General features: G+C 38.0%; 1 protein-coding gene across 6 annotated transcripts in view; it reads right to left on the bottom strand.

Moving 5' to 3' along the window:
* Positions 1-490: 490 nt before the first annotated feature.
* LOC112161220 (APAF1 interacting protein) overlaps positions 491-12195 on the bottom strand; it is a 19813-nt gene continuing 8108 nt past the window's right edge. For all 6 annotated transcript variants that reach the window (XM_024296277.2, XM_024296275.2, XM_024296278.2 and 3 more), the window contains 5 exons: positions 7159-7207; positions 6932-7049; positions 4667-4802; positions 2436-2603; positions 491-1093 (listed from right to left, as the gene is read on the bottom strand). In XM_024296277.2, coding sequence (XP_024152045.1) covers positions 994-1093; positions 2436-2603; positions 4667-4802; positions 6932-7049; positions 7159-7207 — 571 coding nt within the window. In that variant the 3' untranslated portion in view covers positions 491-993. The remainder of the gene's footprint in view (positions 1094-2435; positions 2604-4666; positions 4803-6931; positions 7050-7158; positions 7208-12195) is intronic.

Here is a 12195-nt window from a genome sequence, read left to right on the forward strand (position 1 = left end):
TGATTATGATAGCTTTGTGCCTTGCTAGCGTAAATCTTCACCGCTGCTACATCTGCCCAGTGCTGATCCTGCTCATGTGATTCAATAAAGGTTTTAATTAACACAAGAGTGATAAATGTTTCATCTAAACATTTTCTCTACCCGGTATGTCCCTTTTGGGGTCACATGGTTGGGCGAGTATGTCACATGGCATGAGAACTGTTGGTAGTGTAAACCATTTGTGTCATTTTGTTGCATGTTTCTTGTTTTTTCCCAGTTTTAAATGAGCCTGAAGCGCATCCAACAGTGCTGTGTTTTGAGTTGTGAAAGCGCTGGGATGGTAGCAGCAGTGGGAGCTTGTTAAAAGAACGACAGCTTCGGCTTTCATGAGGAATGAGTATGCACACAACTGGACGCATGCTGTGCATGGATCTACGGGCACTGTGCATGTTTTGCACCAAACGCAGCCACCCGCTGCTAGAATCGTGGTGTGGGAATTAAAAGAGGTCCATTGACATGAAACTGTTATTTTATTTGAAAAAAAAAAAAAGATTTTCAGTTTAAAAACTGTTGGACAAAATGACCACAGGCACACAAAGCTGTTTATTTTTATCCGCTAAAGCTCTGTATGAATGAAAAAGGATTTTTTTTTATGGCTTATGGGAATAAACTTTACTTACTAAAGGAAAGGAAGGATGACACGACAGATCAAATCAGATCCCAGATACAATCTTTCCTGACATCCACCAAAAGCTACATTTCAGTGCATCAAGGCTCCATTTGAAACAGAGCTTTTGACAGTCCCCGGAGAATTTTCCCAGAGTGCTTTACTGTGTATCTGCAGGTATTCTGAGGTAAAGTCATTCGATCTTCAATCATAGATCTGACCTTAACATCAAACTTTATCCGCTTTTCTTTTTTTTTTTAAAGAGGCCAAAGAATTGCACTTTGATTGAACTCAATTAACCTTTACTGGTAAAAAGGTAAAAACGACTTAAAAAGTAACAACAAATGTCAGACTATTCCTTTCTCCTCCACTGGAAGGGCCGACGGGTCCAATCCACTCTGCTTCATCTGAACGGCTATGTCAAACAGGTAGTCGTAGCACTCGCACCTGTGAACAAGTAGCAGGGAAACAACCTTTGGTCACGTTCGGTCATTTTATAATTCAGAAATACTAGGGGGTGTAACCATTAATCGATCAATCAATTTCTATTCCTTCAATTCAACTGGAACAATTTGGATAACATTTTTTTTATTTTAAAAAATGTTCCCAGTAGTGTTTTAGTTATGATCAGGAAGTTTTTAACCAAAATTCTACAACATAAATGTGGATTTGAAGCCTGTTTCCGAAATCTCCTCTGAGAGGGCGTGGCTTTGTGTCTCGCTAGCGTAAATCTTCACCGTTGCTACATAAAAGCATCCATCAATCTGGGTAATGTCCAGCCGTATGGTTCTGATCCGGATGTCAGCTGGGACGAGGAAGTGAAGATCTTCATGGACAGAACTTCCTCCAAAATCCTGATTCTTTCTCCTTCCAGTTCACCAAAGACTCTTTTAGCTAATTCTCCAATGTTTATTGACTGTGATCAATACATTCAATCATTGGTTTCTCAGAGTTCTTGATAAAATAATCAAAGCTAACATCAAAATGCTCTTTCATTGATTTACAATCCTTTCCAACTGCGGTCAAATGAGCCGCCGTTCACATTTCCGTGGTCACATCAAGAAGCTCTGTGGAGTCTGGTGGAGATTTTCCAGCGTTCTCAGTCCTGCTACCGTAAGTATTGGATGAAACTCACACCAAAAATCCAGTGATGCTGATTTGACCACAGAAATGTGAACGGCGGCTCATTTGACTGCAGTCAATGTGAAAATACCATCTTCTCTTCTCCAGAACCTGAACTAGACACTAGGAACAGATGAGGGTTTAGTGCATGTGCAGCAGAGCTGTTGATGGAAAGAAGATCATTCATTCAAACAGAGTCTGTCCAAGACAGTTTGATTGACAGATTTAAAAGGAGAAATACTTGGAAATACAAAAACTAAATGATTTCTTATTACATTTGTTCTCTTTCATAAGACAAATGCCACACATACTTGTTAAAACCTCAAAAAACAGAATTTCTGCTGGAGGGGCACTTTTTAAAATCAGACTGTATTATTAAAAAGTCCTTTCAAAATTAGCTAAATCAATAATCAATATCAGAAAATACCATTTGGACTGAGTTATGTTAAGTTTATTTTGATGAATTTAAACTCATATGGTTGAACTTTAAACTTTAAAGTCTGGGTCAGTGAACTGGATTGTTCAAAATGAACAAACAATAACGATGAATCAGATCTTCAACCACAAATTATGATAGGAATCGAATTGTTGTCAAAAGAAATCGTTACACCCCTAAAAAATACACATTCACAAACAAGTCTAGCTGTGTGTGGAAAGAAAAACTCACATTGTTTTGGCTTTTTCCCACGACTCGCCCCACACATAAACACCGTGTCGTCGGACAAGAACTGCACAGGCATCCGGGTATTCTTCCATCGCTCGAGCCATCCGGTCTTTCAGGTCCTTTTCTTCTGGTGTGTTTTCAATAATAGGCACCACTAACATGTCATCGTACCTGTACAGGCATGGCACAACTTTAAAATGGCACAAAGGTTTATTACACCAAGTCTGAAACAAACATTACACCGAGGTCTGCTGCATAATTATCTCATTTCATTGTTTTCCTTATGTCAACCTTTTTATCTGCAGGGTTATGTAACATCTAAAGCCGGATCTGTTGTGGAACCAAACAAAACCTTCTACAGTCTCCACTGATGACAGGCTTATACTGTTTGCACTAACAGGATATAAAGATCTAAAAATTCCTAAAAAAAAAAAAATTGAGAAAAAGGGTCAACAAATACACTTGAAGACCCACTCTGATCATCTTTTGAACTATTTTTATAGTGTTCCCAGTGTTTTTTTTAATTAATATTATGATGTTTTTAACCAAATATGAAAAAACATCTTGACATAGTTTCTGCAGAACAGCAGGAGTTCAAAAGAAATTCACCTTTGGCTCAGAGTAACCCCACCCCCTACCCATCATCCATCTCTTTACACTTTCTCCTGCTAGCTTACAGCTAAGATTATCGGTGCAACAAAAACAGCTAGCAATATTGGAGCTATCCAGCCGTACAGATTGGAGCCAGATTCCAGCTCAGACGAGGAAAACAATGATCATGGAAATGGAAAACATGGATCTAGTTGTCTACAAGAGGATGCATTAGAATGGAGATTGTAGCTTTTACGTCACAGCTACAATCTTTTTCAAACAGCATTTTTATGTCTGCTCCTGAGTCACAACAAAATGAATAAAGAAATACTCAGAAATGCAATTTTAAGCCTAGTTGTCTTTAGGCACAGTGAGGCAAGAAAGTATAAAGTTAGCCACTAATGTGCAAGAGGTGAGAGAGGCATTTTATTTTCATCATAGGTCCCTCAACTGTGACAAACAAAAAAAAATCCAGAAACTCACATTGTCTGATTTTTTAATAATTTATTTGTAAATTATAGGGGAAAATGAGTAGTTGGTCAATAACAAAAGTTCATCTCAATACTTTGTTATAAACCTTTTGTTTGTAAAACAGCAGTCAAACATTTTCTGTAAGTCTTCACAAACTGTTGCTGGTAATTTGGTCCATTCCTCCATACAGATCTCCTCTAGAGCAGTGATGTTTTGGGGTTGTTGCTGGGCAGAAAACGTTTGACTGCTGTCATTACCAACAAAGGTATATAACAAAGTATTGAGTTGAACTTTTGTTATTGACCAAATACTTATTTTCCACCATAGTTTGCAAATAACTTCATTAAAAATCAGACAATGTGATTTTCTGGATTTTTTTTGCCCCACTGTATGTCCTCTATCACCAGAAAAATGCTATAAAAACGTGTTAAAAAATGGATTTTCATCGGGGTGGGACTTTTATGGGTCTTTTGATCTTTATTATGACTTTACCAACCAAAATTAAAAAAAAAGGAAATCGTTTCTCCAGAACCACAAAAGTTCATCAGAAATTAGCGGGCTGGAATGTTGGCGTGGAGCTACCCTCCCTGTTGCTAGGAGTTCAGAGCAGAGAGTTTGTATCCCGCCTAGAGGACGTTCTACAACGAAAATAAGATTTTAATAAAATGGTTATTACACATTTATATCTGCTCCTGATTTATAACGATTTGCACAAAGAAATACTCAGAAATGATCCAATACATGCCCTCTGTCATGATAAAAATGCCACAAGAACATGCTAAAAACACAATTTTTATCGGGTAGTTCTTTAAATGATGAATACGTATCTGTTAAAATGTTAAATACAAGGGGAAAAAAAAAGGTAAAACTGAAAGTCTTTAAGCACAATGGTCAGAAAACATTACCCACCCACCATGTTAAAGCAGGGCTTTGCATGCGGCTGATTTGATGGTTATGCTTTTCTCAGCTCCCATGCAGGCGAGGAGCCAAGCATGTCGGTTTCCAGAGAAAATTTGGCAGGTGCTGCATCTACTGATACGGAAACTTTCTTGTTCCATTTGACAGAAGCTGATCTGGTGCCAGAGCGCCGTCTTGATTAATTATTCTTTTTTGGGTTGAGCAAATGGAAACTGTCTTTGGGCTTCAGGAATGTTTACTACTTGATTACATACCGATAGTTAGAGCCGGAGGTGCCTTTCCGAATCCCCTTGATCATCTCCTGGTGCGTTATCCTGAACTCTTTGCCAGAATACAAAAGTGTTGCCATGACAGCAGCCTTGGAGTGGGTGTGAATAACAGCCTGTGCCCCTGAGTTTTAGACAGAAGAAAGTAGTTTTGTGTTTAACAAGGCTTAACAGAGTTTTTCTAACACATACAGTACAAAACAATGATGCATCAAGTCATAATCATCTCTGTCAAACCGTGCAAATATTTTTAAGTCCGTTTATTTTGTCTTTAAAAAAAAAAAAAAGATTACATGTTCTCCTGAATAATTAAGTCTGATCACACCTCACAGATCTCAAAGCTTCCATAATATTGAAACAGAAAATTGGGCTTTCACATTGATTTTAAGAAATTCAAGGTTTCTTAAGTTTTGACTGCAGAGTGGGAGGCAGCGCCTTCAGCTATCTGGCTCCTGTTTTTGTTGATCCAACTCCCTGTTAGCTTTTTGGATTGGACCTGAAACGTTCAGTTTTGATTTATCTCACAGAGAAGAGTGTCTCCTTTGTCTTGATGCTACAGCCCAGTGATTGTGAAGAGAAGAGTGAAAAACTAAAAGAAGGAAATTGCTCCTTTTCTTTGGCAAACAGGAATAAAGCAGATAATTTTAAAGAGGAATAGAATCAACTTTTATTTAATTTATTTGTGAAATTTGTAGCTTGAAGTGTCTGTTCTGAACTGGTTGTCTACATCTGAATTTACCATAAAAAATAAAAAAATAAAATTAATCCAAAAACAAGACACTTTTAAGACGATAAAGCTAGTGTTAGCATAAAATTACAATGCTTAGTCAGGGGTATTCAAGTCCAGGCCCCGAGGGCCGGTGTCCTACATGTTTTCCAACCAACCTTCCATTGAAGCTCCTTATTGGCTGCTAATTTCCAGGATCAGGTATGTTTAGCCAATAAGGAGCTTCAATGGAAGGTTGGTTGGAAAACATGTAGGACACCGGCCCTCGAGGCCTGGACTTGATTACCCCTGGCTTAGATTATTCTCTTATTTGGATGGTAGAAACACCAATAAGCGGGAAAATACTGCAAAGATGTTAAATACACAGCACATTTAGTTTGTTCTTTTAAATGTCGCCTCTGTTACTTAGTCAGTGATGAATCTTCCTGGCAACTTGTTTACCAGTAAACCATTTTAAAGCAGTAGCAATAAAAACATTGAATATATACATGGTAGTGTGAAAGTTTTTCTTTTAATAGACCAATCAGAAGACAGCCCTCTGTCTCCACCACAATTGTCAAAAGTCATTTTGCACATGCACTCAGCCAGAGCCCCTGCGAGCGCACACGATAAAATGTTGCGCGTGCATGCCCTCACTGAGATTCTCCTAGCGCGCCATTTTTGTCGCACTGCTAATTTTAGGTTGGGGTTGTGAGGGGCTGTAAGCTAGTGGGAGAGCATGTAAACAGATGGATGACCAGAGGTGATGGTGGGCTTAACTCAACGCCAATGGTCCCATCCACAACTCAGAGGCAAATTTGTAATGAATAACTACCGCTCTGCAGAAACTATGTCCAAGAAAAAAAACATGTTTTGATTTTGGCTGAAACAGCTCTACCTACTAGGAACACTTCAACAACAGATTAAAGATAAACGGAGCGGGACTTTAAGGCTAAATTCTACTACTATGTAGTGCTGCCACAAACGATTATTTTAATAGTCGACTAATCACCCATTTTCTTTCCCGATTAATCGACTAATCAGGTCATGCGCAAAGTGGATGTAAAGCACACATCTTAACCATCATTAGCTTTAAACTAACTAAACACTAGATATATAGCATTACCCGCAACAATGCTAGTGTGAATGCTACAAGCTGAATTTGGCTGCTTTAGATGCTAGTGAAGATAACTGAAATCGCTGAAGCTGAAAGAAAAATTATTAGTTAAATGCCAAATTAGCCTAAAAAAACTGACAAAGAGCCCAAGTTCGCCAAAACAGCTAGCGTGCTGCTGAAATATTAGCTTATCTCCAAATAAGAATAAAAAAATAAAAAAAGCCTTAAATAGCCAAAATACCCAACATCCAGCTAAAATATATTGACTGAACTTCAAATTAGCCTAAAAAACAAAAGAAAAGCCTAAATTAGCCAAAATAGCTAGCATGCACCTGAAATATTAGCTAAACTCCAAAATAGCCTAAAAGTCGTCGATTAGTCGACTAATCGTGACAGCCCTACTACTATGTAATGTGAGGAGGGGACCAACCTCTCATGGTGTAGGCATTCATGAAAAGTGGTGTGCACTGACTCTTCTTCAAATTCTTCCAGGGAGGAGGACAGCTGATGTCTCTCTCTTCCACATCACACACAAACATATCTTCTGGCTGAGAAAAATCATAATATGGAAACTTAAAAAACACAATTTTTCAAACAAATCAAAATTTGAGACATTCCTACAGTGAACAAAGTTCATAATGTTGAGACTTCACTTACCTGAATTCTCTCTTTCTGGACACCTGATGGTGCAATGTAAATCTGGTCTCTGTCAATTACACAGACAAATAGTTGGAACTTTGTATAGAAAAGCAGCCATATACTTCAACACTTTACAGGTTCATAGACGGATTACTAGATCTTTTAGTATAGTTAATTTATTGAGTTACTCTGGCATTTTGTAGCATCTAAGATTAGAAACATAACAGTTTCCTTAACCCTTCTGTTTCTATTCCTTTTCCAGGGGGTCGCCACAGCGAACCGGTTCCTCCATCTAAGCCTGTCTTCAGCATCCTCCACTCTAACACCAGCTACCTTCATGTCTTTGTTCACTGCATCCATAAACCTCCTCTTTGGTCTTCCTCTAGACTTCTTGTCTGACACCTTTAGACTCAGCATCCTTCTACCAAAACACCCACCATCTCTCTTTGGGCTAAATTAACAGAAACAAATTCTCAAAATTTCCTGGAGAGGGTAAGGCTCCTATTTCTCTTGATATTTTTATTCTCTGGAAGACACAAAATACTGTCCATTGTTTTATTTATTTTTTTGTCAAATTTGAATAATTTAAGTTTAACAGAGGTGACAAGGAAGTGATGGGTAAAGTATGGTGTTCAGGACAGAAATATTACACAATATAGGCAGACAAACTATGGGAAAGGGAGTGGTGAAGACATTTTTCTAGCAGAGAGGAAAACAGGGAGATACATAAAAGTGGGGACAAGGGCAACTTGATTATATCTTGTTCAGTCATAGCAATAAACAGCTGTAAAGTCGCTGCTGAGTTAGTCAGACAGTATAGCATGGCTGGGTATGTGATGACTCTGGTGGTGAAGAAGATGAGCAGAGACGTCAAGTGGTTGTAGAAATTAAATTTGATTTAAAAATGCCCTTGAGGAACTACAGAGGTAACTAGAGTGAGTCATACTTTAACTTTGAAGATCTAGAGAAAGTCTATAACAGGTTAGGGTTAGTGTGAAGAAATCTGGAGTGGCAGAAAAGTACAGGATATGTATGAGAGCTGTAAGACGGGGTAAAGTGTGCTGTGGGTGTGACAGAGGATAAAAGCGGTGAGACTACACCAAGGATCAGCTTTGAGCTCGCTCTTGTTTGCTATGGTGATGGACAGACTGACACATGAGGTTAGTCGGGATCATGATGTTTGCAGATGACATTGTGATCTTCCTGAGAACAGGAAGCAAGTGGAGGAACATCTAAAGTTTGCTCCAGAAAGAGAGGATGAAGGTCAGCCTCAAAAAGACAGTGTTTTTGTGTAATAAAGAGGAACTTATGTGGAGGACGGTAAGGTTACAAGGAGCAGGGCTATAGTTTAACTTCTTGCACAGGCTTTTGCTTCTAAACTGCATTTGACTTGCTGCCGTCTGCAGCTGAAAGAAAAGTAACACTCGGGTAGACCATTTAATGCAGCATGAAATGCATCTCATAAATGCAATTAGCTATTGAAGGATTTCAACTCAAAATGTTAAGACTCGATCACAAATGCACAATTGGCAGCCATCGTCTTCCCACAATCTCTACAAAAAGTGTGGTACATGGTATTTACTAGAGATGTAAAAGATGTTAGATATGTATCGAAAAATTGATCAGGCGGTAGGAGTAACAGCAGTATCAGTTAGGAATGTAAAAAATAAATCGAAAATTGGTCTAGTAACTGCAGTAACCACTGATAGGAACATGATTATGTTGGTAAAACGGTATAAAATCAATCAAGAAGTTAATAATTGATTTCTGGTAAACTGCAGTTTCTCTTTCTGTTTTTTTTTCTACCGTCTGTCTTTTTTTGTAAATGTGATGGAAACAAAAAGACGTCCAATGATAAGCTTGCTTCTTCCAAGTAATACATTGAATTCATTTCTCTGTCAAATGCCATGCATTATTAATTATAGCTTCAAATCAATATGAATAAGTAATATCTAGATTTGATTTTTTTGTTAAAAGAATCAGACTGTATCGTACCGCCAAAAAGTCTATTGAATCCTTTATGTATCGATTTGTGGACCATGTACCGAGATGCTTATCAAATTGTGTAAGAGAGAACACATCCCTAGTATTCACTTTATTGTTTCTGAGGAGGGAAACTGGTCAAGCCTGCTCTAAAGCTACGTTTATACCAGACGTGTGAAGCGCTTCCAAGAGTGGCCATAGGTGCAAATCTTGACAAATCTTGAACATGCATTTAGCTCAAAGTATTCAGACTGTAGAAGCAGGGGGGGGCCTTTTTCTTTTTCAACTGTTTACTAGCGCATAACTTCCACCTACAGTTGGAAGAGGCTTGGTGTAAAATGCAAATATTATGAATCTTGCTCCAGGCTTTTTTCTTTCATAGCTCTATTCTGACACATGAAAGACTTGGTGTCATAGGATTCCAGCTGGAGACAAAATGCAATTATTAATTTCTCTATAATCAATTTCAAACAGTTTGCACTTCGGTTAACTAAAGGGGACGCCATCCATATGTCGCTACCAAATCCAAGTTCCTGATTGGTCAAAGTTCAATCTGGCTTAACTTTCAATGCACATTTTTGTGTTTTATTTGTAGAGCCTGAAAAGGGTCGTAGCAACTTGCGTAGTGACGCGTGAACATGAAAGTTTGAAACGGGGAACCGCAAAACACGCATATATTCGGGTATTTGCATTGACTTTTTATTAGACTTAAGACATGTATAGATGTTAGATTTGTATACACCCCTGTACAGCATACAACAGTTTTGGTACCCCCCCCCCCATATATATATATATATATTTATAAACCTGCAAAAATATAAACCTTGATGTAGTGATCCAACAAAGACAAAATCTGACTAATTTCGGTTAATTACTTTCTTTCTGAACAGTGGAATAATGATCATTTTTCATGTTGTGCTTAGTAAACCACCTGGATGAGTCATTGCAAAACCCATGGTTTTAATTTATCAAGTCAGCAACTCTAGTTAAGGTTCACCATTGTTACAAGTTTTTCCTCTATTCATTAGTAATGACTCACTGTGGTTCTCTTTTTTTCCTGAAACCTTAAGGCAATACACACGGTTGTGGTTTGCAACAAACATAAACAGCTTGGCTCCTCTCTCTGCATGTAATTCTGTCCGTTTCAGCAAAAGTTGTGAAATCATGAGTTCACCATTTGCATTGTCTGAATAAGCCGTTTTATTTCGAAAATTGAGTGGATGCCCTCAATAATGATTGCTTTTGCTTTCTCTCTTCTACAAAGGCATTCTTATGGCTCAATCCTATTTATGTAAATCAGTGCGATTCAGTAGCTGCAGAATGGAAGAATGGATTTCCTGTTTATCATTAGCACTACAGCACATGGAGATGATTCCTATTGCCTCACAAACATGGAAATATATGTCTGGCGTGACCACACGCCACGATTTTAATGAGTTCTATTTAAGGCTTACTACACACAGTGACCAAACCACAAATATACATGCAGGGTATTCTAGTCTTTATAAATATGACTAGTTTATATATTGAATGAATATATATGAATCAGGGGATTTTCTTTTTTAATAAAATGTTTGTGAAAATAAATATTTTTTTATTTTTTCAGTATAATAAATTAGTTTATTTTAACCCTCCCGCTGTCTTTGGGGCCCAGATGACTCCAACCACATATTGATGTGTGATTCCTTCCATGACAAATGTGGACAAAGGAGGACAGGATTTTATGTCTGCCATGGACATTAGTGAAACTCAAAAATCAATGAGAAAAAAAAGTTTAGTGTACTGTCTGGTGGGGTCCAGATGACCTTACTTTTAATGTAAACAAGCTAAGGAGAGTGGAAGGGTTAACTGGGAAAAAACATTTGTTTTATACTTAATGATCAAACACAACATTCAGACTAAGATTTTGACATAAAGGCCCTATCATTGCATAGATATGTAAAATATTAGTGGTCCATATATTCTTTCTGGTGCCAATAAAAAGGAGACCTTATATGAAGGAGTCTATCAGATGAAAACTTAAAACTACATGGGGATTGTTGTAGTATATTTACTAGTCATAAATCATAAATTAGTCAAATAGTTTAAAAATAGAATTTATATATATATATATATATATATATATATATATATATATATATATATATATATATAATGTAGAAGAAAGGAATAGCACATTTAAAATCATCATCAGTTGTTTCGCTGGAAGTCTTTGCCATGTTTGTCCAGGTGCAAACCTGCCCAGATAAGAAGAATGTAACTGATTTAGAGTCCAAGATTTTGCAAGACCTCCCTCAGGAAATGAGTCATTTCAAAACCAAAGCCACTGTGGGAGTTAGGCGGGCAGCAGCATCAGAACTTCTGATTCAGCTCTGTAATTAGACCAATAATCCATGAGCTTTCTGCAAATATGTAATATCTTTATTGTAATGTGAAGCAAGTAACCTACCGTCAAAAGTTTTTTCTTGCTACATCATGGAAGATAGGAGTGATGTTGAGAGTATAACTTGTATTGAGCATATTTGTTTTGGAGAGGTCTAAAGAAGAGCCGGCAATCACATCTCCATTCAGAGACTCTCCCAGTACAGTGAATGTCACCTTCAACTGCAGGAGTTGTCTCTGAATGACGGACGCTTTCAGCAGTACTTCCGTCTCTGCTTCATGACTTGCTGTCCCGGCAAGAGAGCGATGTTGCTACGTCTGTCCTATTGACTGTATTGACTGTCCTAATGACTCACACCGGACGTGGCAGGTGTGTCAAATTTACGTCTGCCGCCTCTCTTTTGACGTTCGTGAAATTCACTGCTTATAGCTTTGATGTCCTTGCCACGTAACAACCGCCAAGTTGTTCTGGGATTCATTTGTTGCCATATCATGGAAAACATGGATGATGCTGAGCGAGTAGCTTGGCTTTATATGTTTTGGAGAGCTTTACAGAAGAGCTGGAAAGCATTTCTGGGTTGATAAAGGTTATTCAGAGTCTCTCTAGGTGCTGTGTACTGCTGCACCTGAGGGCTGATATAACGTTACTTCCCTCTGTCTGTGGCCCAGTTTGAGCATTAACCAAAGGGG

The sequence above is a fragment of the Oryzias melastigma genome, linkage group LG3, assembly GCF_002922805.2.
Source record: "Oryzias melastigma strain HK-1 linkage group LG3, ASM292280v2, whole genome shotgun sequence".
NCBI lineage: Eukaryota > Metazoa > Chordata > Actinopteri > Beloniformes > Adrianichthyidae > Oryzias > Oryzias melastigma.